General features: G+C 39.2%; 4 protein-coding genes and 1 pseudogene across 6 annotated transcripts; 3 read left to right on the forward strand and 2 right to left on the reverse strand.

Moving 5' to 3' along the window:
• Positions 1 to 224: 224 nt before the first annotated feature.
• On the reverse strand, positions 225 to 11451 carry LOC106375334 (helicase and polymerase-containing protein TEBICHI). Of its 2 annotated transcripts, XM_022694509.2 has the most exons (26): positions 11197 to 11451; positions 10288 to 10730; positions 9964 to 10195; positions 9054 to 9869; positions 8443 to 8507; positions 8208 to 8313; positions 7922 to 8122; positions 7579 to 7779; positions 7076 to 7237; positions 6716 to 6955; positions 6340 to 6552; positions 5879 to 6229; positions 5640 to 5792; positions 5305 to 5526; positions 4940 to 5158; positions 4744 to 4861; positions 3498 to 4588; positions 3173 to 3370; positions 2793 to 3052; positions 2465 to 2654; positions 2281 to 2388; positions 1779 to 2131; positions 1371 to 1479; positions 987 to 1127; positions 777 to 873; positions 225 to 703 (listed from the first exon to the last, which is right to left on the reverse strand). In XM_022694509.2, the coding sequence occupies exons 1-26, from the start codon at positions 11230 to 11232 to the stop codon at positions 636 to 638; spliced, it is 6393 nt and encodes a 2130-aa protein (XP_022550230.2). In that variant the 5' UTR covers positions 11233 to 11451; the 3' UTR covers positions 225 to 635. The 2 variants fall into 2 exon arrangements, 1 of the variants encoding a protein (XP_022550230.2); XR_007318295.1 differs by lacking the exons at positions 225 to 703; positions 777 to 873 and adding an exon at positions 1573 to 1668 and having other exon boundaries at positions 1021 to 1127.
• A 338-nt stretch (positions 11452 to 11789) lies between these two features.
• LOC106375336 (two-on-two hemoglobin-3) lies at positions 11790 to 13501 on the reverse strand. Its single transcript, XM_013815215.3, has 4 exons — positions 13176 to 13501; positions 12720 to 12853; positions 12258 to 12402; positions 11790 to 12102 (listed from the first exon to the last, which is right to left on the reverse strand). Exons 1-4 carry the CDS (start codon positions 13310 to 13312, stop codon positions 11994 to 11996), a joined length of 525 nt encoding a protein of 174 aa, XP_013670669.2. The 5' UTR covers positions 13313 to 13501; the 3' UTR covers positions 11790 to 11993.
• A 204-nt stretch (positions 13502 to 13705) lies between these two features.
• LOC106372803 lies at positions 13706 to 15880 on the forward strand. The gene is made up of 2 exons (XM_048745207.1): positions 13706 to 14023; positions 15170 to 15880. Exons 1-2 carry the CDS (start codon positions 13816 to 13818, stop codon positions 15823 to 15825), a joined length of 864 nt encoding a protein of 287 aa, XP_048601164.1. The 5' UTR covers positions 13706 to 13815; the 3' UTR covers positions 15826 to 15880.
• Positions 15881 to 16002: 122 nt separating this feature from the next.
• Positions 16003 to 19880, forward strand: LOC106374214 (annotated as a pseudogene).
• Positions 19881 to 22323: 2443 nt separating this feature from the next.
• LOC106366681 (probable E3 ubiquitin ligase SUD1) lies at positions 22324 to 26070 on the forward strand. Of its 2 annotated transcripts, none has more exons than XM_048745209.1 (9): positions 22324 to 22640; positions 22814 to 23368; positions 23473 to 24003; positions 24077 to 24264; positions 24373 to 24699; positions 24767 to 24921; positions 25029 to 25180; positions 25320 to 25403; positions 25488 to 26070. In XM_048745209.1, exons 1-9 carry the CDS (start codon positions 22410 to 22412, stop codon positions 25863 to 25865), a joined length of 2601 nt encoding a protein of 866 aa, XP_048601166.1. In that variant the 5' UTR covers positions 22324 to 22409; the 3' UTR covers positions 25866 to 26070. The 2 variants fall into 2 exon arrangements, with proteins under 2 accessions (XP_048601166.1, XP_048601165.1); XM_048745208.1 differs by having other exon boundaries at positions 22325 to 22640; positions 25257 to 25403.
• The last annotated feature ends 191 nt before the right edge of the window (positions 26071 to 26261 follow it).

Genomic DNA, 26261 nt, shown 5'->3' on the forward strand with positions numbered 1-26261 from the left:
ATTTCCCCCACTAAAGAATTTCAATGATAACAATTTTCAACTGTGAATAAGACGGGTTTAGAGGTTCACGGGATGAGTCTTGTGCCCGTTGAAAACGACGGTTTGTTCTATTAAGTGGCGGACACAGTCCACAGAATCTAAAGCCCACTAAATTAAATAAACAAAATGTGTTAATGTACATTAATTGCATCTATCTGAAGCATACTAAATTAAATCACAGAGCATAATCAACAATTATATTTACTCTTTTTGAGCAATGAGTACATATAGAAAAACTATGTATTTACAGAAAAAAAATTACATTTTCTAATCTTTCCATATGAATTTGGTCATGTTAAAGTCATTGTCTAAGTAAAACTATCTGCTAATGGTTGTAAGTTTGTAACTTTACAGTCTCTTTGAATCTGATAAGGAGAGCACTCTGAACACAGCATCCGAAAAATTCCTTTGGAATGGTCCTGAGCCTCTCCACTTCCATCTTCAAGCACAAGAAAGATTGAAACAGAGCATTGCCTTGAGTCAAGCTGTGGATGTGGGAACATTTCGAGTCATCAAATACGCATGTGAGCGACTTGGTCAAACAATCTGAAGCTCTCAAATAGAGATTTAAAGACAACTGAGATTTTGTTGATGTCTTAATCAGCCTGCAGCGGCTCTAAAGAACCCCATGTTTTCCCAACCTTCAGTTTCACATGTAGAGGGACTGAAAATACACAACACAATCAATCAAGTCAACATATGATTTACATGTATACATCGCATAAAAAGGAACATACCGAGAAGTGAAACCGCATTTTCCATGCTGGATTGTAGCAGCATTGCAGCTTCTTTCACGTAAGAAGGATCAACTTCCAGCACAAGTTCATCATGTACCTGCATCATAATGTGAAAAAGAATATGTTAACGTGCAGGAGAAAAGTATAAAGATATAAATTATGGAAAGAAACAACATAACTCAAGCTATAAAAACGGTGGACAACTCTCACCTGTAGAAGAATCCGGCATCGTCCCTTCAACACGTGAAACCTAGTTTCAGTTGAAGAACTAGATGCTGCACTATCAATATCCTCAGAAATTGTAGAATATATGTTTATCATCGCAATCTTGATTATATCAGCAGCAGAGCCCTGAATGAAAACACAAACCAGGTAAACATTATATGGTCTGTAAGCAAATGTTCAGGAATCCATTTTTGAGTATTCATATTGAATGAAATGAGACTTCTTATAACTGTCACCAACAGCGAAAGACCAAAAAGGGAAGATCATACATTTTTATACTAAATAGATAGATCTGGTAAAGTGTCTTATTAGACGTCACAGCATAACATGAAGTGTAAGGGAAAAGGAAAGGAAGAAACAAGGTCGGACCTGGCACACAGAATTTACAGCTTGTCTTTGAGCCTTAGATTTCTCTTTGGCATTCCCAAATTTAATTTTCGACAAGAATCTTCTTCTTCCCTTGAGAGTCTGAATGTACCTGCATATCCAAAGATGTTCTTGCATTGTAATCATAGCTCATAAATAAGCAACCCAATTAATTATAAAGCTGAAAATTCCAAAGACCGAATACAATGCAAAGGGGCCGTGGACTGTATTCAAAGCAAAACATAGAAGGAACTACTAGACTTGAGGTCTCCACATGAAGCTGATCAATTCGTTGACCAGACTGTAAAGCAAAGCCGAGGGAGATTGAAGAAAATTGATCAAGGTATAAATGAAATATTGCAGTAATATAAGTATAATAAGCATTGATGAAGATAAGTAAAACATACTCACCCTTTTTCCTGGCAAAATGAAACTGTTTCGTTAAGCCAAGAGGTGACTGCAGGGAAAGAACTTTTGAAGCTTCTGATTTTCTCCTTGGCTTCATCTGAGCTGCGTTCAAGCTGTTCCGCAAGCCTGTTTGCACCCATTCCATATAGAATTCCATAGATCAATCTTTTGGTCTGATCTCTATCATGCGGACTAACAGAATCCTCGTTCTTCCCAGTCCATTTGGCAGCTATCATTGTAAAGACATCACCTTCTGGCTGACTAAGCTGTGCAATCAACGAGGGATCTCTAGAAAAATGTGCCATAAGCCGCAACTCTATCTGAGAATAATCTGCCGTCAAGAGTAACCAATTTTCCTGTGGTAAAAAAATAAAATAGATAATCATATTCAGTCTTTTTGGAGGAAATAAATGCTTTCAATTGCACAACTCTTTTTTTGACAAATATGCTTTGTCTTGTCGGCTTGAAGACCAAGATACAAAATTTTTAGAAATTACTAATTTACCTGAGTAGGAACAAAGAAATCACGTGCATTGACTTTGTAGCGGTCAGAATCTGAATTTACTTCCGTTCCATTTTTGTCCAGTGTGAACTCTACTTCATGCTCAACAGACTGCAGAAAAGTAACACGGTCATTGATTTTTTGGATACATGATAGAATGAAAAAGGAAACATAGTAGAAGTCATACTTGGAGATTAGGCTCCTCTATGGAAAGCCGCCCAGTTGCAGTTGATGTTTGAAGCCAGTGTCCATGCAAAGTGTACCTTTGCGTGCTCAAGCGTAGTTTGGCAAGTGAACAAATTGATCCAAGTGTACAATTTAAGAGCTTTGCCAACGTCCGGTGCTCTTTGATAATTGGGACAATAGGATGCTCATTCCTGGGACAAAATCATATTCCCAAGTAAGCACATGTTCTATATAAAACCTTACTGCTGAAAATACCTCAAAAAATCAGTTATCCTTAGTGATGAAAAGAGATGACATTGTAAGGAAAAGCAATTAGCTCTTTGCAATACCTTAAAAGATCCAAGCACTGCTTATCAGTACTTGGATGAATTTTCCCTTTATTTTGGGTTTCCGGTATGGGCAACTTCAACTGTTTAAACAGCACATTTGAAATATCAGCTGGGTTGTGCAATGAAAATGTCATGCCAGCTAATTCAAATGCTTTCTTCTCAAGGGACCGCAGCTTATCCCGCAATATATTCCGTGCACCAAGGCATCCCTCTATATCGACGCCTATACCCCACAGCTCCATGTCTGCAAGGACATTGACCTGAAACACAGAATGAATGCATTATGCTGCCGCAATAACAACTACTTACCAGAGTAAAACCGGATGCTGGTGAAATTTAGATAAACTTCCAAATGAAAAGAGCATTTAAAGGGGACATACCAGCGGCATTTCAGTGGTTGTGAGTGCTTCAAGAAGTTCTTCGGAGACAAGGATCTTCCAAAGAGCTGAACAAAGGGCTCGCGTTTGAGCAACCCGTCTGCAGCAACCATTGTGGGCAACCCTTCGTATCTGATTCCTCCACCGGCCACTGCGATTTGCAGCTTCAGCTGCCTCTGGTGATAGTCTTTTCTTTACCTCCTATAACAGTTTTAGAAACTTTTTTTTTGATCAAATATACTACCAACAAAAGAATAAAATATATAACACCATCATCAGGAGAGATATGATATTAAATTCACTCTGCCAGTTATCAATCTAGAATTACCTTATCTATGTTTGGATTTGAGTATCTTTCCTCATCTGGCCAAAGAATCCATGTCACGATGCTCATGTCAATGGTGTGGTTTATGGTAAGCTGAGGCATCATTAACCAAGATCCATCCACCAACTCAAGATCCCTGATCCCTTCTGCAAGATTCAGGCGAGTGCATCTTTGGATTGAAATAGCAGGACTCTTGAGCACTTGAATCTGGACTTTCAAATTCCATGTGAACTTTCTCGTCTTTTCATTCCCCATTATATTTCTGATTCTGTTCCACCTAGATTTTATAACATCGGTACCCAAAGCCTCTTTCTTGCCAATAGCAGCATCCTTGGAAAGCTTTTCTGCACATTCCAGGCTGAGAAGGTCCTTGTTAAGATTGACATAGTAAACAGGAGAGCTATCCCAGCAGATCGCAATTCCATGTATCTCATAAGAGATGCGGGAATTCAAGCCTTGTAGTTTATTAAAGTGGATATCAAAGAAAAATTCCCCAGCAGATTCCCAGAGTTCCAGGAAAGAGACAAATCCGCCACGAATATTTCCTGCAGTTATTGGACCCTTTTCACCTGCATTATCCTTATTACTAAGAGGAGTAACGGCATTCCTCGTCAACTGCTGCTCAGTATTATTTTCATTTCTGATATCTCTGTCATCACTGGCAGCATTAGTCCCATCAGTGCCAACTGTAGTTTCTGTAGGTTGAAAGTCAGGAAGAGGATCGGTCAAGTTAACTTCTGATGAAACTCCTAAGGCAGCACCAGATACATCCCTTGGCTTTTCTCTGTGATTATCCGTGTCAAAGTTTCCACGTTCCATGTGCCCCACCATGCTTGATTGTCCTGGAACATGTTGTAGTCCATTGGGAGCAACAATGCCTCTGGAAATGTCTCTTTCAATAGTTACTAGTCCATTGAGACTACTAGCAGGAGCCAACGGCAATGGATTAGACAGGTCATGAACATCCAGACCAAGCGATTTAAAGGCAGAGAATGCAGCAGCCCTCGCCTCTTCTGCTTTCTCAAGAACAATTTTGCGCGCCCCATTCTTGATTTTCTTGGCTAATCCCAACTGTATCCTTCTCTGTCCAGTACCTTGTACACCATATCAACTCGAGCACATTAGATGAAATGGGATAGAATATTTTTTTCAACAAATGGCCAACTTATCATTCCTTATATAAGCTGGAGAGACACCTCAATGAGGTAACAAAACATCAATCTAAACTGTCTTAAGAAAATTGAATTACCTTCTGTTGCCCACGCTGAAGATTCAAAGAGGGCTTTGACAATTTCAGGGATAGATGCTTCTGCTATCGCCTGAGATGTACGCAAGCCAGCTTTGTACAATGCTCTCGCTCTTGAACCCTATTTATTCAGCACCGAAAGCTATCTTTGTCAACAACACTCATATCGTAGCTACAAGTTTCTGGAAGTTACAAGTACCTTTATATATGGAATGCTAGTAAGTTCAACAATTTCAGCCCTAACACCAAATGATACACGGTTCTGGAGTTTGGCAACTAAGCCTTCCAGATCATGCCATCCAAGCCTTTCACAGAACACTGAAACCATGGAACAAAACCTTCCAGCGTTCTCCTGTAGCGCTTGAACCATACCTCTAGCCACTTTAAAGGCTTCACAAACCTCAGATACAGAAGCTTCCTGCATTTCATAGTTCAAAAAGAAACAGTTTAAGAGAATATCTTGGAGTATACGTGATCGTGCAAGCTGCAACGGGTTTATATATGAACCAAAATAAGAAGCTTAGCAAAGATAAACAAGAAAGAAAGAAGCTGTAGGGGAGCCACCTGAACCAATTTTGACAAGATGAGGGCAACAAAAAATCGTTTGCACACTCGAAGCATCTGTTCATCTGAAAGCATCTTACTGCTCGTTGAACCATGACGATTGTCATATTCTCCACGCAAATTCTTCTTTACATCTTGTGGTTTGTTTAGAGTGCGCACTGTTGCACCATGTGCCATGCGCATCAGAAAAGGTTCGAGCACTCCAACTCTATTGCCAACAGACTGAAAATTGTGAGATCAAGTAACAGCATCAGCATAAAAAAGTTATCTGACAACATAACTATTGCTTATCAGCACATAATAATGCCATATATTACCAGAGAGTACATGCTTACCTGTTCTAAAGGAGACAGTTCCATAAACCGTTCATAATACAATTCCCAGTTTGGTTCAACACCAACATTAATTGGTGTGACTAAGTAAACCAAATGTAAATCAGAAGCCATAACTAGTCCTTCACGTGATCTTAGAAGATCATCCAGCACTATCTGCAGAAGCACCAATTACATACACGTCAAGCATGCTTAATACTATATAAAATGCATTGTTAATTATGGAAGTCAGATTAAATTACAAGTGACTCCTCTGGGCAGAGTGAACTGCCAAAAGATCCACGTCCAAGGGGTGTTGTAGTGTATAACTTTGTCTCTTCATTCCACTCAAGAAATTTTCTGTGACACAGCCACCGAAGGGAATCCTGAGCTGATTTGACCACATCTTGAAAGGGTTTTGTAGAATTCAGAAGAGTACACCTAACGTAGCGGTGTATATCTTTGGCAGTCTGAACAATTCCACCTGCAACAACTTCTAATATTGCATGAGTCATTCCATTCTTGTCTTCAGATAAACAAGACTCCAAAGGTGGGCAGCTCTCATTCAGAAGCGCCATTATTCGTTTGAGTTCTCCTGGTTTGCAAATCAACACCTGGAAAGATTTAAAAATTTAGAACAAGAATCAAAAGCCTAGACCGTGGACCACTCCAAACAAGAAATATAAATTATAACATTATTATTCTATAGAAATTAAAGGCATACACTTTCTCCTTTTGTATCAATCCCAGTCCGCCCAGCCCGACCAGACATTTGCTTGTACCTTGTTCCATCAAGAAAATCACGGCCAATCATTGGTTGCCGGAAAATGACTCTCCTTGCAGGCAAGTTAACCCCCGCCGCCAGAGTGGATGTAGCTGTTAAGACACGTACAAGACCCTTACGGTAACAGGTCTCAACTATCTCTCTTTCTTCTACCTGTTATACAAATAAATTAGCCTATTTAGTGCTAATACAGGAAGATATTCACTTCGCGTAATATTCACCATCTCAAATGAAAATAGCAAATGAATCACATATTCGTTATCAAATACAGCCAGGTCAAGAAAACATATACGGCAAATGGATTGGGTATACATACTGTAAGACCAGCATGGTGGTAGGCAACCCCAGAGGGAAGAGTTTCTTCTAGTACAGGATCCACTCCAGATGGAGACCTTTGCAAGGCATCAATAGCAGATGTGATATCCATAAACTCGCTATTTTCACCATCTACGTCTATAAGCACTTTTTTAATGAGCTTTGCAATATGCTTAGCAGTTGATTCACATCCTTTTCGACTTGAGCAAAATATCAGCACTGAATTTCCCTCTTGGACAATCTGGATTGTGATATAACATCTGAGTTTTCGTTCTTGAAACAAAATTGAGTACATGTCTAATAAAAAACCTACAGAAAAGGAAAGTAATTAATCAAGACCTTAACTCGCAAACGCCATTACCTCGTTACAAAGCTCAATAATATGGTCTGGGTCTTTTCCTCCAATATCAGCAGCTTTTGGTAAAGTCCTCACAACTTCCATCTTTTTATTATAGATGATGTTACCAACTTTAATATACTCCTCTAGCGGAACTGGTCGAAACTCGGTCTGATATAAAGCTGCCTTTCAACATGTAAAACCACAATAAGTTCTGATTAAAAAGGCCACAATAAATTACAGAGTTCTTCTATCTTCCGAAAATAACTACAAAAAACCATCATCCATTTAAGAGATCTGGAGATACACAGGTCTTCATTTTAAAGAAAACGTAACAGTTATTAACAATCACGAACAGTATTCTGTGCAATTTCATATCACATTCTTATAGTTCCTTAGACATGGACGTCTACACATCTATATATGAATACCTATATGTTTAGAGAGAAGTGTCATGTAACTGAGTGATCTTAATACACACATGTATGTATATATATATATATATAGAATAGTGATTTTTATCTTACTTGAAGCCAGTCAGCAACTGCTCCGACATTCGGCATTGTAGCACTCATACCCACAATTTGTAAGCCATGAGCAGGATCATTCTTTCCACTGCTACTCCCTGAACTCTCACCACTACTTGACTCTGAACTGCCTTCACCGGCAGCATAACGAAGTTTCGTCAGCATAAGTTCCAAAAGATAACCCCTATGTTGGTCGCCCACCTGTATAAACCATGCGCAACAGGTTCCTTTATTGCATTCATTATTAAATATGCGAAGGTAGAGTACGAAGAAAATAAAGATAGTGTCAGACAGTTATAAGCTTGTTCGAGATCTATTTAGAGGAGATATGTGAAAACCGTACCATGTGCAGCTCATCTATAACAATTATCCCAAGGTCAGACAAACGACCCTCTTCAAGCAAGCGATTTATCAAAGAGTTTGCCTTCTCAATCGTGCAGACAGCCACAGAAGTGCCTTTAGGAAGAGTTCCACCGCCTTGATTTCCATAGTAACTACGAACATGCTTACCAAGTGGTTCAAGAAGGACCTCAAGGTGTTCCGCCTGCATCCAATTGTTATATGGCTAAATTAAAAGAAACAAATATTATAAAACGTGTAGGATGCTGGGAGAGACTAATAAAAGAAACCTTCTCAACGCAAATGGATACATAAGGTAGCACAAGCAATGCCATTTTTCCAGTTGTTATGACCCGGCGCAGCATCAAGACTTCTGCAACAAAACTTTTACCAGCACTGCACAAATACCATGGTTTTGAAATTGAGCATACATTCTTGTCAGATAGACGCCTGCTAGTGAGATCAATAATGTATGAAAAGAAGTAAACTTTTAATTGGCAGATTCATGGCAAACCATGAAGATACCTTGTAGAAGCACAGTAGACCAGATTCCTTTTCTGTAAAACACCATCTACCTGGAGACACTCGACCTAGAAAATTTTATAACAATTTGTATTCAGCTAGTCAAACATCAGAAGCAATAACATACACAAAAACAGGCAATATAGACAGAATAGGAAGTTCTTTCAGATACGATACCCGCCTAAGAAGCTATAACTGTGTATCAGAATGTTGAAAAAGGTCATTCTACAATAAGTGGCAGAAACTTAAGAGAGTATATATACAAAAACTAAGAACAGAGTCGAGAATAAAAATTGCTAATCAGTTTTCCGCACAAACCCATGAAACATATAAAACAAAAAAGATAAACAAAATATACTGCATGAAAAAAAAAAAACACTCCATAAATGATATAATAACTGCCATGAAAGGAAGAACGCAACAAGAGCCGATTAATTTTGGATGACAAATACTAGTTACGGGCTCTGAACTACTTTACACTTACTACACTGCAATGGAGAAGCATATACACATCTATCTATCTATAGGAGTAGGGACACTGAAAATATTGATCAACTGTAATTTAAATATAGTTGACAAATAAACAATACACACATCAACTAATAATTATGTACCTGCCATGGATAGAGTTTAGATATTCCTTTCTTATTGTATACGCTGCAAACTTCTGAGGGAAGCCAGGTGCTAAGACTTAAACCATCTTTCTTATGATAATAGCTTGAAGGAGTCTGACTTTCTTCGGATTCACTAGAATCAGCTGATTTCCTCATGTTGCTTATCGCAGGGACAGATCTCACATTATTGTTGTCTACGCACACTACAACTTTATTTTCTTCAGGATCTGGATACACTTTGCCTATCAAATTTTTATTTGCAACATCAAGACTTCCACATCCTCTATTATCAACCAAAGCAGATTGAGAGATCCTACTGCTTCCTCGAGTAATGTTGTTTTGATCAAATGAAGTACATTGCTCTCGGGTGCTTCCATTTGCTTTTCTATCTTGAAACAAAAGTTCCAGGTTTTTGACAGGGAGCGGAGATACTTCTTTATTGAAATCTCTCCCATGCTTCTCCGCGACCTTTGAATAGCCAGTGGCATCTTTATCCTTTACTCTGCTTTCATCTAAATCTAAACTTCTCTTTAAGTTGTCATTGCAGTTATCTTCTTTGTCTCCGTCTTTAGCTTCTACGGAATCAGAGTTCTCAGTTGGCACTGACAAACCATCAGCAAATTGAATTGCTTCATTCCAGAAAGAATCTCCAGGAGAGAAAATTGAGCTACCACTTCCTGACTTAGGGGTTCCAACATGACATGATTTAACGGCTGATCCAGGCGTGCGGCATTCAGTTAGATGAGCAGATGGTTCTGGTGCCTTAGTACACTTCCTCAAGCCCATTGGAATTTCAACAGATTCATTCCTTGGAATCTGTGAATATATTAGAGCAGAGGCATCAGATAATCTAAAATGAATCAGTTTTAGCAGGAAGACAAGTAACCATAACTGTTAGTTCCATTTATACCTTCTTCGTAGGGTCTGGAACAGATTTATCTCTTTTATCAACAATATTAGCAACTGACACTGGCTTACTACCGAGAGGATATGCAGGTGCATCTAGTGATGGTATATTTGCGGAATCACAACGCCTCTTGTGAGAAATTTGCATATCTTGAGCAAGTAACGAAGAACTGCCGCAACGCTTCAATTCGTTTGCCTTCTGACGTGTAGGTGAGCCAACAACAGACCGCACTTCACTGCAAAAAGCACACAGGCACAATTTTAAAAACCCCTCTAAAATCTCAAAACAATTTATTCAGACATGATAGACACAATCAAGGCATATTACCTACAATACAAGGACAAAAAACCAGTAGCAAAGTCTCTTAATTCCGAATTATCTTTCTGGTTGGCACAGAGCAAAACATCTGGTGCATGATTCTCGGCTGTAGCAACACCTTCTTTAGGCAAGACTTGAGATCCTCCCCGGTTCAAACCCCCTTCAGCTCCTTTAGAACTTTCAGCACTTGCAGGTTTAGGCAGGGGTGGATGTATACTTTCACCAGCATAAGGGGGGCGAGAAACCTCCAGATCCAATTTTTTCGTAAACGCTTTCTGCTTCGCCTGCAACGCACTATTGGAAGTGCTCTTGTCATCCAGGGATGGTTTCAAGTAACTGTCCAAAGTGCCTTTGTCTCCAGGAGACCTTTCTCCAGTCACCTTCGCATTTTTCTCGTTTCTCCCAGACTTTAAATTTGGTGAGAGGTGTTTCCTCTTCTTCGAAACATAGAACTAGAAGTACAGTAACAAGCAACATAGGAAACACACACATTAGCTTCAATATCACAAAACTCTCTCTTTATGCAAACTTCTCATCCATCATAAGTTCATAACTAACTCCACTGTTGATAGTTTGACTAAAGAAAAAAGTCCAAAAATCAATTCTTTAACCTAATTGATGGAAAATCCATAACTAAAAACCATAACTAACTCATAGTGAAAAAAAGAAAATCAAATAATCATGGGATTTCAGCAAAAATGGGTTCTCGATTCAACGCATAGGTCTTCTTAAAAACAATCGAATGAATCAAACACTCTATAAAGTTCGTCCCTTTGCATCGATAAAGGTCAGATTCCAAACACGAATTCTCGAAGTCGTGAGAAACTTTAAGATGTCGCAGCAAGCGCGAGCTTACACACGAGTAAAAACGGAGAAAAAAAGAGGAAGAAGAATCAAAGAGAATAAGAGAATACGGACCTGGTCAATCCGCGATCTAGAGGAATCTGAGTCCATGGGCGGATGAAGAAGAAGAAGAATAACCGCCGGAGATCAGAGGAAAAAGGAAAACCCTAGTCGGCGATTTCAGCAGCGAAGGAGTGAGGAGAGCATCCCCAGATGTAGAGAAATATAGAATCCCTAGCGTTTGAATTTTTGATTTCCTCCCCCTTCTATACACACACAGCTCTCTGTTTTTTTTTTCTTTTGGTTTTCGCTCCTATTTTTCAGTTTGAACCATAAAAGTTTTTGGCTTTGGTATACTTATTATATACGAACATCGATTTAAAAATACAAACTTTAGGGAGAAAAGACACTGCGCTTTTGAAACTCGTGGAGCATCATTGTTTACATGAATCTTTAAGCTGCTGTATATTTGAAGAATAACTAACTAACTCATGGAGCATCAAATGTTTATTTACATTTCAAATTCTTGAAGTTGATAGCATCTTGTTAATACTCAAATGATGTGGACTTTTGGTCTCTTAAAATGTAAACATTTTAGGCTTTTCATCCATATGATGGTTGAGGATTATTCTCCTTTAGAGTGTTGGATACTATATGAGACATTGGAAGAAGTAAAACTTGTAATACATCTTTATTCGAATCTTAAAATGTGTCATTCCATCTAAAGAAGAGTGATATATCGCATTAAGAGCCGAGACCAGTCCTATATATCTCTTGCATAGCTTTTAGAAGAACGACCAATATTCCTCGAGTCTGTGTACTTTTTGAATGAAACGGTAAAACTATAACAAACAAGAATGCTGTTGTTAAAATTACTCTTCTGCTGGTTTAGTGGCAGCGTGTTTACACGCAACTTGGTTGTTCTGATTCTGATTCTGATTCTGCAACTCGTTTCCAGCCACAAGGAAGAAGGCAGTGTGCCTGAAACAGATCAAAAGCAGCAATACTTAATACATTTGCTCGCTAACACATGTGCAGAATCCATAAGTTTATCAGACTCTCTCATCAATTTGACTTTATTGGTTTCTGAATTTACAAACTTTTGAGTTTGAGAAAGAAAGATGGTGTTGTGTTACCTGAAGAAATTCATCATTTTGACTTTAGAGTCCTGGTCAATGTCAACCGACTCGTCCATAGCATTTTGCATATGCTGCAGCCATCTCTCTGCAGCTTCATGAGTCACCGGAAATGGACGGTGACGACCAATCAGAGCAGGGTGACCTACACAGGAAGATCAATGGCAACAAAATAAGCAAGAGTCTGGCAGATGCCAAGTCATACTCAGTCAAACCCAACTCACATTAGTGCATTTATATTATTATGCCAATGGTTATACAATGATACATAAGTGAGTGTCTTCTGTACTAAGTGAGAACCACAAGGGAGACTAAATGTTTCACCAAAGTGACAAAAAAATAAAAGAATGAAACTGAGCTAAGACTATCAGTCAAGCTTATAAAACACTAATCAAGTCGAACAAACTTGAACCACATCATTTATTGTAAAGGAAGAAGAATCCAGATGTAAAAAGACGTAACCTTTCCTTTGAGAATAGAGAGGAGGGCCTCCCATACGCTGAACAAAGAACTCATATTGGTTCTGAATGGCATCTTCTTTCTTAGAGTTAGCAAACATGGATCGAAACCATTCTTCTTCTTCATCATCATATACCCTACAAGAACACAGGTCCAAAAGTGGAAGCATTACCCAAAAGAAGTCTCTAGAGAATAAAAAGTAAAAGACTTTGTCAAAACAGAAATGAACCAAAACCATTCTTCTTCGTCATCATCATATACTCTATACAATAAACAAGAACCCACTTAAAAACACAGGTCCATAAGTGGAAGCATTACCCAAAAAAGTCTCTTAAAGAATAAAGTAAAAGACTTTTTCAAAGCAGAACACAAAGCAGACAGTGGACTTTAGTTCTGTAATAAGAATTCACAGTTCCAATTGTAATCCAGAGAAAGCACACATAAAGGAGATTAAGAAACCTGGTGTAGAAGTTGGTGGAGAGGTTGATGAAGCTCTGAAGACCGAGCTTTTCGAACAGATTGGACTCGTCTATGGCGAACGCGTCAGCCTGATCCACGCCGCTCCATGCCGATGCCTTCTCCTGCAGCGACTGCATCTCTCTCTCTCTCTCTACTATCTCTCTATCTCTCACTGACTAGGTGAATGAGAAAACGGTGGGCGATTGAATATTTAAAAAAAGGAAGGGTCTTTCTTTCTTTCTCGTTGGTGGTGGTCGCGTGGAGGTAACGCTCTTTTTGTTTACTTGTTGGTCTCCAGAGAGAGAGAGAGAGAAAGACTTCTCTTGTTTCTTATTGGGTGCAATGTGGAGAGAATAAATTCTTTTGGTGTCACTATGTCAACATTTTATTCTCTACACGCTACTTTGGGATAAATAAAATTGGCGGCATTTGGGCTCATTTAAATTAGCCCATTAAGCCCATTACTTCAAACGCGACCAACTCGTTTACTGACGTTTAGCGTTTAAATTCGCGTTTTAGAAGGATCAATCCGACATATCGACAGAACTGGCTTCTTGTTCCTCGTTTCACAAAAAAAAAAAAAAAAAAAAAAAGGCCTTCCTGTTCCTCGCTCCGACCGAAGACAAGAATTCAACTGGCAATGGCGTCGAGCAGCAGAGAAGCGAGGAGGCGGAAGATTTTAGAAAGAGGATCCGATCGCTTGGCCTTTATCACTGGTCAGATCAACGACGTTCCTCCTCCTCCTCCTCCTCCGCCTTCTTCCGATCCCACTTCTCTTTCTGAATCTCATCTCCCTACAGACGACACGGTTCCGCCTCGTGATCAGATACGTACTGATCGAGAAACAGGTTCCATTTCGCGTTCTCTCCTTGTGTGTTAAGTTCAGATTTCCGTTATTGTTTGTGTGTGTATTTGCAATTGCATCTTGCTTTTCGGAACATTGGGTGATGATGATGATGTGCTAAGCCATGCCATTATCTTGAGCTTCGTGCTATAAGATGATGGTGTAGAAGCATAGGGAGTAATCAAGTTTGCTTCTTTGACCAAAATGTTATGTGTCTGGCTAGTTACAGTGTGGAGTTAATGTATGCAACTATGATATGGTATAACCCGGATTGAACCGTTGGATGTTTGAAATATTGTCTAGGGTCGATAACTAAATATTTTGTAACGCGAAATGAGACGCATAGTTATCTAAAGATTATATCTTGTAGTGTATACTGTGTCAACCAAGTAGTTGTTGGAAAGTGAAGCAGCTAAAAATCCTGATTTTCAGGGAGAATCTACTTGGCTTAAGCTGAAATTATATCTTAATAAAGGTTGTATTGTATCCGTTCTGAACCTGTTTTTGCTGTTCTCTATTTGTGCTCAAGTCACTTCGCTCCTTGAAGGTTTTCTTTGCTACTCTTTGAAATTCTTTATTTGTGTGGTTCAGTGACGGCTAGAGTGTGCCACGAAATTTACGCTGTTGTAACTTCTCTGTGCCTCAGTTTTTTTTTGGATCAAATATCTAAGGAAGAGTTTGAACTTATATGATTTTGGTGAGATGTATTTGGTCTTTATGACTTGGTTGAGTTTTGTACACAAATTGAAAATTTATAGAAGTGATGACAGTCTTGCTTATTTCTGCATTAAGAGGTTTTAGAAGGTTCTTTTCTGGATCAGTGGACGCGATTAAGAACTTATCATAGGCCTAGTGTACATGAGATAAAAGACTGAAGGAACCCACTGGCTGTGAATGATCTTTTTCAATGTTTCTTTACACTTCCTTACACTGATTTACTTCCTCTATCCACGTACTCACAATGTGTCTTTCGCTTGCTTAACTTGTTATATTTTGAAAATGAATCGTGATAAATGTATTTGGTAGAGAAGCATGTGTTAGCATCATTTATATGTTGTTGATTCCAGTCTCTTATAAGCATATTTAGAAAAACGTAGGGACTAGTTAGTGCGTGCATTGGTTTTTGATGATTCTAGTTATTGCATTGCAGCTTTCACAAGCCATCAGGAAAACACCTCCGATGCTTTGTTTGATAACGTGAATCATATCATCCATCAAAGAAGAGCAGAATCGCTTCAGCCTCACAAGTACACCGAGACATCGGCAGAAGCCTCAGCTTCAACAACACTACAACAACCGTCTCCTGCAACATCAACCACTCAAACCCCACCAGTGGTAGATTTGGGTGCTTCTCAAGCATTTACTCCTCTGGTCAGTTTCGCTAACACCATCACTCCAAATCACATTGGAGCCGCCATCGATGCGTCAGAATACGCACGGATGTTCTCATCTCTCGTGATCGCCCTTCTTGTCATACTCTCTCACCTCGGGTTCTCTTCCTTAGGCAGCAGCATAGTAAGCTTCAGACCCGTTTTCTTGCTTCTCTTAACCGACGCCACAATCGTTCTTGGACGTGTTCTGCTGAGCCATTGTGGAGAGCCTTCCTCAGCCTCAAGACGAGAAAACTCGGGACAAGGCATAGCGGACCAAGTGGGCAACGCACTGGAGACAGTCATGATGATAAAGAAGATAATGGATGCAATCTCTATGGATTTTAGCTTATACGCTGTGATTCTCATATGTGGCTATATTGTTCACACAAAACATCTTTGCTTAAGTTATCGTTTCTTTGTTCTCCCCACGTAGGTTTGTGATCTGTATACACTTTTGACACATTACTAATAAGCCACGTTCTCAAACATCTCATATTCATATTCATCTCAGTATTGGCTTGATAATAAAGAGAGTCTATTAATGTTTTTGACACTCGGGTAGAATAAAACAAATCCACCACTCTCGCACTCTCTGCTCCCCCCCCCCCCACCTTTTACCTTTTTACTTTCTTTGGGTGAAAACTTGTGCGACACGTCTCTTGCTTCTGCCTAGAAATTAAAACTCCACATGTATTGGGTAATTGTTTCAACAACCCACTTGATCAACCAAAACATGTTCTAGTTTTTTAAATATTCTCGCTACTACATTTTCTTTACAAAATAACTTTAGTTTTATTTTTTAATGGTTTAATCTCTTTGGTCTTTCAAAGGAAAGGAAAAAAAGAAGTTAATGAGATATAAAGATGGTTTCAGAGGAAGCAACGAAGAAACTCACTCTCTGTAACTCTGTACACTGTAGCTGTCAAGAACATAAAAGCAAGAAACAGAACCATACGTCATACGACCAATCATAAGCGTTATATATTTTCTATCATTAAACATTTTATTTATTTATATAAGAACATGTCTTTTTGGCAACCCTATTTTCATTTGCCGCTAAAGCAAAGTTGCTGAAGAGAAACACAGAGAGAGAGAGAAGAGAGAAATACAAGAGGAGCTTTAATGGAGACAGAAAACAAAGAAGCTGTTCAGACAGAAGCAAAAGACATGAAAAACGAAGATGTAGACATTTGCCGGATTTGCCAGTCACCGGAGGAGCCAGACAATCCGTTGAGGCATCCTTGTGCATGTCGTGGCTCTCTCAAGTACGTCCATACTGACTGTATCTTCCTCTGGATCAATCGTCGCAGACGCAAGCACTGCGAGATTTGTAAACGCAGCTACTCAATCGTTCCGGTCTATTCCGACAACGCTCCAGAGAGACTTCCATGTCAAGAACTCTTAAAGAGCCTTCTACTGAGAGCATTTCGTTTCATGACTCTGATCCTTCCTTGGCTATTGGCGATTACTTTCCACTCGTACTGCATGTTCTTTCTCGAGAGCAAGAGAGTTTTTGAACTGTCATGTTTCTTTCTTGGTCTTATTTACACCGTCGAGATAGTGACTGAAATCACTTTCATCGTTGTTCTAAGGGTAGTATACGAAGAGCTTGTAAGAACAGAACACGAGTTGTTACGCCGTGTGCATCTCATAGCGAATGGTCTAAGACATAAGGGTGTTACTAGAGTTCTGCTTGTGTTATGGAAGTATATGAGGGTTCTTTGTGATTGGTGGCATGATCAGCTCTTGCAGTTACCTTTCTTCCACGACATGTTTATGAGAGGACCTCTTGCACTTGCGTTTGTTCCAAGAAACACACAGCTTGATGAGTTTGGATCCATAAGAAGGTTTCTTTTCTTCTTGGATGACAACACTTTTTCTGTAAGTACTCTTAACCTTAATGCCTTGGCCACAATTAAAAAAAAAAACTATTTTGCATAGTTAATATCATATTAATAAACTAATTAAACTATGTAATATGTAATTGTTTGTTAGAAATCATCTCCATTAGTTATTTGTTTTTATAAAATATATAGTTATTATGATAAATAAAAAATTTGTATACAATTTTCTAATATATACTACTGAAATTAAAATATTTTTAATTTTGTATGGGGTCTTGTTTGCTCTGTAGGTTCTTGCCATCAACATCTCTTGGTCTTTCCTCGACTGTATGTTACCTTATTTGATTGGCCAAGCTGTCTTTGTGTTCCTACACTGTGTCCCTCCACACGGTTGGGTTTTGGAAAACATATCTGAGATTACAGTTGGACACATAGTTCTATTCTCAGTTTGGTTGGCTTACCTTAAAAGCGTTTTCACTCTGATTCGGAATCCAACCAGAACAAGATGGTTTTCACTGTCAGTTAAAGATACATTGATCTTGTGTTTTAAAACCATCCTTCTGCCTTGGATGCTTGGTTTCTGGATAGATTTCTGTACGTTCCCTCTAACCGGAGCAACGGTTTCTCAACGGCTTGAGGTTGTTTCAGACTATCCACACGTGGCTGCCAAACATTGGTGTGTAGGAATTGGGTACTTGCTAGTTGCTTTGTCTTGCATGAAGCTTATCCAGGAGGTAACGTTTTGATCTTTGTTTCATAATTTACTCAGCTTCTTATTCTTCTTCTTCCTTTTGACAGATTGTTCAGAAACGTGCCTTTTGGTATCTCTTAGATGTCACATAACCAAACTACAAAATCACTAAACTGCATCTACGTTCCCTACTCTTTGCGTTTGCTTTCCATGGAGCAGTGGTAGTGATTGTGTTCCACTTACCGATAAAGACAATCACTCTCACCATCCAGTCCTTTTTCCCTCTCAAATTTGGGCAAAGCTCTCACCACACACTGTTTTCTAATTTCTTGATTCTTGAATAAAAAATGTGTTATAAATGGTGCAGGGTCTACAAGGATGAGTTTATCCTTGGCTTACTCGCTGCTTATATATGCTGCCCCATGCGGTTAGCCAACTCTGTTAAACAATCTATCAAACCAATAGTTCACAAGTGGGTTGTTGCTGTCAGTTCTTGCCTCAAGTTAAGTGATTTCTTGGTTAGAAGAGACGGTGTGAATCATAATGTGAGACTAGCGTTTGGCATAGCTGAAGGTTCTATGGTGAGCTTTTATGGATCTCAGAGGGATACTACATGTGAAGAGGATACAAACGAGCAAAGAGATGAATGGTAAACACCCATTTAATAAATATCACTCGGTTGTAGAATTTAAAACTTTGATTAAAGTTAAAAAAGTTTCAGGTTTATGCTAAGGATTGGACTGATGCTGGTTCTAGCTGCTTTGAGTGTGTTTCTTGTTAGTACAACATTCATGGCTTTTACCAGTTCTGGTTGGGAGAGCGTTCTTCCACTCTATCTCTTTCTACATGCTAAGCTTCGGACTCGAACACGATGGTTTGTACTTTCTTTTTTTTTGCTTCAATCTTTCATAAACGTTTCTTCTTTGTAGTATTACGCTTCTATATAATCTTTACAATGCAGATATTTGTGCTTTCTGGATTGGACTGTGTATCATGCGGAAAATCTATAAAATCACATGCTTCGTCTATGACCATATCGTGACGAGAAGAGTCGATTTGCTTCTCAAACATGTCATGAAGTGGATCCAGAATGTCTTGTTGTTCTCCATATGGGTAACAAACACTCAAAATTTTACTTCTTCTGTGGAGACATATCTATAAATTAACATGCAAAACCTGGATGAACAGATCTTTGTGGTACCTGGCTTGCTCGGTCTCCTTATCAACCTTATGATCATCATCCCATCACAAGTTCCGCTAGACGAATCACCTGTGTATAACTTTCTCCACGATTGGTTGATCGGTCTGTACGTCCTTCACATCTGTATCGCCTTGGTAAGTAAGAAACTTCAACATTATCATCATCATCTCCTTTTTCTTGAGTATCAAGTAACCGCTTTATATTTTTTTTACTCGCAGACTATGTTCACACCAGTCACCTGCTTCGCGACCGTTGCATGGCGAGAAAAGCTTCAAAGAATAAGAAGCGTGGGGATCAACCATCTTCCTTTCACATGGCTGATTCGAGATGTCATCGGCTCGGCGATAAACACACTTCTAATTACTCTCTGCGTCCCCTACGTGATGGTGACTTCTCTGTTCCCTGTACTTGGATTCTCACGTGAAGCCAACTTAACCGTCCAACGGTTCGTGTGGCCGGTGTTGCTAGCTTTGATGGTCATATGGTTTAGTGCCAAGCTCGTTCGTAACCTCATCGTTTACCTTCACCAAGTCGAATTCGATAACCGGTATAAAGTGGGAGAGAGGTTGGTCGATTTCACTGAAGATCTCTGAGCATGCAAACGACCAAAACCAATGGTGTTATATCAACATAGAATATACTAGTTTTCAATATTATTATGTACATAAATTAAATGCAGTTTCAGAATGTTATTATGGAGTCAAATGATTTGGATAATTTAGTAGGTCCCAGTCCACGAACGTCAAAATCAAACCACGTTGGGGACACTAGAAAATTCTGTTTTAATTACTGTGACTTTGTTGCTCAAAAAAAAAAATTACTGTGACTAAAGGTTGAATTTACTTGTCCAAAAAAAAGTGAAATTTTACAGTTTTACGGTGGTAAAGCAAAGTAGAAAGTGACTTTCTATCACAAACAAACAATGAACGGTACGAATCGTCAAAACGGCCTCTGGCTCGCTTTTTAATTTATTTTGATTTAAAATATATATATTTGCTCCTTTTAAGCTTTAGCATGAACAAGTGACGAGAGAGACTAGAGAAGCTAGTGACGAGAGAGAGAGAGAGAGAGAGAGAGAGAGAGAGAGAGAGAGAGAGAGACGCGAGAATATGGACGTTTTTACGGCGGAGAACGAAGACGGTGGCTACGATCGAGCTCTCCCGGCGGAAGAAAGTGACAAAGACGACGACGACGACGGAGGAGATTTGTGCCGGATTTGCCGATCACCGGAAGGACCAAACGATCCGTTGAAGAGGATCCATCAGGAGTGTCTCCGTCTCTGGCTCAACCGCCGCGGATACAAGCAGTGCGAGGTTTCTTCCCTCTTTCCCTCTCTCTCTCTCATCTTCCTCATATTCTGTTATTAGAGGAGTTGTTGCGCGTGTGTTTTGGAAACATATGGCGATTCTGTGTGATTGGTGGCATGATCGTCTCACAGTCAGTGGATTCATCTACGTCCTTGTAATTGAACCTGACGAAGCAGTGCTTCGTCCTCGAAACCCACAGTTTCATGAGTTTGGAGCAGTCAGGAGGTTTTTTTTCCTTCTTGATGACAATGCATTTGCTGTAAGTCCCCTGTTTCTACACATTTCTTCTTAGTTATCCATATTTTGAAATGTCTTATTATGTTAACAGGTTTTGTTTTATCTCTGCAGGTTCTTGCCACCAGCATTTATGTCTCATTCTTCTTCGTTCTTCTTCCATTTACGATGGGGAGACTTGTCAGTGCAGTCCTGCTTCTTTTCCAACTCATGGGGGTAGCTACGCAGCTTCTTTCAGGAGACTCATCACTTGTCCAAGAACCAGTTCTTGTTGGATATTTGACTATGCTATCGCTGTCCTTGGCTTATCTTGGAAGTTTTGCTACTCTGAGTCGAGACACAATTCAAGCCATAGCCAAGAGATTATCGATGGGGTTTCTCAGGGTGGCAATGACACTCCAATACGTCTTATGGGTGATTTGTTCAGCAAAAATGTGGAAAAATCTATTTGTGGTTAAGGATGGGTTCGTCTTGTGTTTGGAATTTGGTGTTTTGCCTTTGGCACTTGGCTGCTGGTTTGATTTTTGCACACTCCCTATACTTGGAACGACGGTTCCCCAGAGGCTTGAGTTCCTTTCATACTGTCCCATCGTGATGATCTTACATTGGATGTTCGGACAACTTTGCTTGCTATGGGTTTGCAATGCCATGGAGCTTATCCAGAAGGTAACCCGGTTTAGTTTTACTTTCATTCGTACAGGACCTTATTTTTTTTATGAGATTTTTAAAAGGTATTTTTCCATTTGACAGATCTTGCATTACTAAAATTGTTAAAAGTCTCACATTCAAATTTTGTGATCCATGGTTTAAAATTTTAGTTATGACAAAAATACAAATGATTACAAAATCATATAAGTAAAAAGTATAATTTAAATAATTATTAAGGTTAATATATATATATATATATATATCATTTTAAATTAAATTATAAACCTTATCAAATACATAAATATTTTAGTTTCGAAATTTGATCTGAACAATATTTTTGATAAAAGATTTGAATGAACACTGACAACTTAATTTAAAAATATATATATAAATTACCAAAACTATTAATCCCATGAAAATTTTGTTATCAGTAATTTAAAGTTTTTACTATAAAAGATACAAATGATAAATTAATCATATGAGTAGAAAACATCATTTTAATAGATATTAATATTAAAAATATAATATGTATGTTAATATTATTTAAAATTTAATTACATATCCTATCAAATAGAAAAAAAAATATTTTTTGGATTAATAAAATTGATTTAATTATATGTTCGCACCAATTTAATTATATATGTAATAGTTAATATATATTTATTATTTCATGTAAAAACATATAATATATATAATTATTTATATATATAATGTTCAGGTCTTAACCTAGTATTATTATATATGGAGTCAATGATTTGGATAATATTTAGACGGTGATTAGTATTTTTCCAATTTAATGGGTCCCAGTCAACGAACGTCCAAATCAAACCTCGTGGGAAACCACAAAATGTCTGTATTAATTACTGTGACTAAAGGTTGAATCTTACTTACAGTTTTACGGTGGTAAGTAGAAAGTGACTTTCTACCACAAACAAACAAAGAATAGTACGAATCGTTAAAACGGGCCTCTGGCATTCTTTTTAAATTTATTTTAATTTAAAAATATATTCGCTTTTTAAGCTTTAGCGTGAAGAAGTGAGCGACGAGAGAGTGAACCGACTGACGAGAGAGAGAGAGAGAGAGAGAGAGAATATGGACGTTTTTACGGCGGAGAACGAAGACGGTGGCTACGATCGAGCTCTCCCGGCAGAAGAAAGTGAAAAAGACGACGACGACGGAGGAGATTTGTGCCGGATTTGCCGATCACCGGAAGGACCAGACGATCCGTTGAGGTATCCGTGCGCGTGTCGAGGCTCCATCAAGTACGTTCACCAGGGATGTCTCCGTGTCTGGCTCAACCGCCGCGGATGCAAGCAGTGCGAGGTTTCTTCCCTCTTTCTCTCTCTCTCATCTTCTGTTTTTGATTCCTTGTGAAGAAATAGGGTTTTAGCTTCTTTTTTTTTTTTTTTTTTTTTTTTGAATCTCATCGTGACTGTGTTTCTACAAGATTCGTGACCACAATCCATGTTTGCTTTACAAAATCTTCGTCAACGCAGGTATGTAGGCGTAGCTACTCGTTCGTCCCTGTTTACTCTGAGAACGCACCGGAGAGGCTCCCATGCCGTGAGTTTGTCAGAGGACTGTCGCTGAGGACACTACGCGTCGCTGCTTACGTCTTCGTGTTTCTCTTCAACGCCTTTTGCTTTTCTTTACATCCATGGGGACGAAGTACTGCGATTGATAACCAGAGAGTTTTCAGAGTTTCTGAGAAATTTGCTTTGCTCTTCGCTGGCTTCTTGTACAACGGTTGGATTGCCTATATTATGACCATGATGGCGGTTCTAAATTTTATGGCTGAAGATATCTTACGGATCCACCGTGGGATCCATGGAGAGAACGAACCAGGACGTGGAGGAGGAGGTGCGTGTGTGTTTTGGAAATATACAGGGATTCTGTGTGATTGGTGGCATGATTGTCTCACACGCCTTGGATTCTTCCACTCCATTTTCGTTGAACCTCTTGAAGCAATGATTCGTCCTCGAAACCCACAGCTTCGTGAATTTGGATCAATCAGAAGGTTTCTTTTCCTTCTTGATGACAATGGATTTGCGGTAACTCTCTGATTCTCTTATGTTAAATCACACGTTTCTTCTTACGTATCTAATATTTGGAAATGTTTAAGTATGTTAACAAAGTTTTGTTTAAATCTCTGCAGGTTCTTGCCATCAGCTGTTATGTCTCATTCTTCTTCGTTCTTCTTCCATTTATGATGGGGAGACTTGTCATCCTTCTTTTCCAACGTATGGGGGTAGCTACGCAGCTTCTTTCAGGAGACTCACTTCCACAAGAACCAGTCGTTATTGGGTATTGGACTATGCTGTCACTTTCCTTGGCTTATCTTGGAAGTTTTTCAACTCTGAGTCGAGCCATAGCAAAGAAATTGTCACTGGGATTTCTCGTGGTAGCAGTGGCACTCCTATACCTCTTATGGATTTTTTCAGCCAAAGTGTGGAAAAATCTGTATGTGGTTAAACTTAAAGAGGGTTTCGTCTTGAGTTTGAAGTTTGGAGTGTTGCCCTTGGTGCTTGGCGGCTGGTTAGATTTTTGCACACTCCCTATACTTGGAACGACGGTTCCCCAGAGGCTTGAGTTCGTTTCAGACTATCCCTTCGTGATGATCGTACATTGGGCGTACGGAGAACTTTACTTGCTATTAGTTTCCAATTCAATGGAGCTTATCCAGAAGGTAACCCAATTTAGTCTAGTTTAGTTTTACTTTCATGGATGAGATTGTTAAAATGTATTCTTTCTTTTGATAGATTTTGCAGAAACGACCCTTTTGGTTTCTACTAGACGTTACTGATCCCGACTACAAGATCACTAAACTGTACCTTGGCCAACTTCTCTTTGCGTTGGTTTTCCATGCATCATTGATGGTGATTTTGGTTCACTTGCCAATAATGACTATCTCTTTCATCAGCCCCTCCTTTTTCCCGCTCCATTTATGGTAAGATCCTTTTTGCCTTTACTTACCTTGTATCATGGCTAGTTTCATGCTACTGTACTTCGATGTTTTTCTGTAATCTAATAAAAAACGCATGAATATATGATGCAGGTTCTATGAAGAAAGGATTATGTTTCTCTCAATGGCTGCTTATTCATGGTTAGGGAAAATAAGAGTAATCGATTGGTTAGTCGATCTTATTCAACCAGCTATAGAACCCATAGTTCACAAGTGGATTATCATGGTCAGTTCCTGGCTCCAATTGAGGGACTTCTTTCTCGGAAACCATGCAAACCAGAATGTGAGACCGTTGTTGCAACAAGGGCTGGAGATTGCTGATGAATGGTCTCAAGTGCTTTCCATAGCTGAAGGATCTCTAGTCAGCTTCTATGGTTCTCAGCATGATACCACTTCTGAAGAGGATACTGACGACGATAGGTAACAGATAGAGAGCTTTTCAAGAAAGAGTTAAACTTGTTCATGTTCTAATAACCTGAAGTTGCAGGTTTATAAAACTGAGGATCGCATTGATGTTGGTTCTAGCTACTGTGAGCCTGTTTCTCATTAGTACAATTTCCATGGCGTTGCCAATTCTGGTGGGAAGGACTTTCTTCCACACTATCTCTTTCATCATGAATAAGTTCGGACTCAAACACGACGGTTTGTAACTTCCATCATCTTGCTTCATAACTTTTCTTCATACGGCTTCATTGCAAATGCCAGTTTTCATGTTATGCTCTAATTAATGATGAAGTGTCTCATTTTAGATCTTTATGGGTTCTGGATTGGATGCTATATACTGCGAGTAACCTATATCCGGACATGCTTCATAATTAACCATATCATGATTAGAAGAACCGATTTGCTTCTCAACCTTGTTCTGCTGTGGATACGGAATGCCTTACTGTTCTCAGTCTGGGTAAGAAGACTCAAAACTCTTCCTCTCAGCATTATTGAAAAACGCTTTTGTATAACTTGCAACATTTGATGAACAGGTCACCTTCATATCAATATTGCTTGGTCTCCTCATCGATCTTATGATCATCATCCCATCGCAGGTGCCTCTAAACGAACCACCGGTTCATTCATTGCTCCGAGATTGGTTGATCGGACTAGCTATCCTTCACATCTGGACCTATATAGTAAGGAATACATCTTATGGATTTTTGGCTTTCTTGCTTTCTTGCGCAACAAGTAATATCTCGATTCTGTTTCTTTTATTACAGACTATGTTCACGCGTATCAACTGTTTCGCAACTGTGGCGTGTCGGGAGAAGCTCAAGAGAATCAAAAGTGTCGGAATCAACACGCTTCCGTGGACGTGGCTGCTTGGAAACGTCATGTGTCCGATAATAGACACTCTTCTAACCACTCTCGCATTCCCTTTCTGGGTGGCCAACTCTCTATTGCCATTGCTTCAATTTTCTGGTGCAGTCGAGCAAGCCGTGCAGAGGCTCATATGGCCGGTGTTATTAGCCATCATCATCCTAGGGTTCCTAGCCAAGCTCACTCTCGATTTGTTCCATTACATTCACCGTCTGGAGTATGATGATCGGTATATGGTGGGAGACAGAGTGGCTGACTTCATTGAAGATCATGAGTAAGGAAACAAGTCCTCAAGACTATGTGACACTGAACGTTGCATGGACAACTAGTTTTTCTAGGCTTTCTCAAACTTGCTATGCTATGCATCTCTTGATCTTGTTTACGTACATTTCATCTTATTTAGCGATGATCAGTTTAGAAACACCGGTCCGTTTGTGCGGGTTACAACACAAACATGATAACTGTTTAAAAATTTTGACGATATTTTCGTTTTGGTAGTCCGTTTTGTTCTGTTTTCACGTTAAAGACGTACAAATTAAGTCGAAAAGGTTCAAAATGTGGTCAAAGCGTCTTTTAACTCTCAACAACACAATGTAATTAATTACAACAGAGATTATTCCTCGCAGACTATGTTCACACCAATCACCTCCTTCGCGACCGTTGCATGGCGTGAA

The sequence above is a fragment of the Brassica napus genome, chromosome C1 (genome assembly GCF_020379485.1).
Source record: "Brassica napus cultivar Da-Ae chromosome C1, Da-Ae, whole genome shotgun sequence".
In the NCBI taxonomy this organism is placed as follows: domain Eukaryota; kingdom Viridiplantae; phylum Streptophyta; class Magnoliopsida; order Brassicales; family Brassicaceae; genus Brassica; species Brassica napus.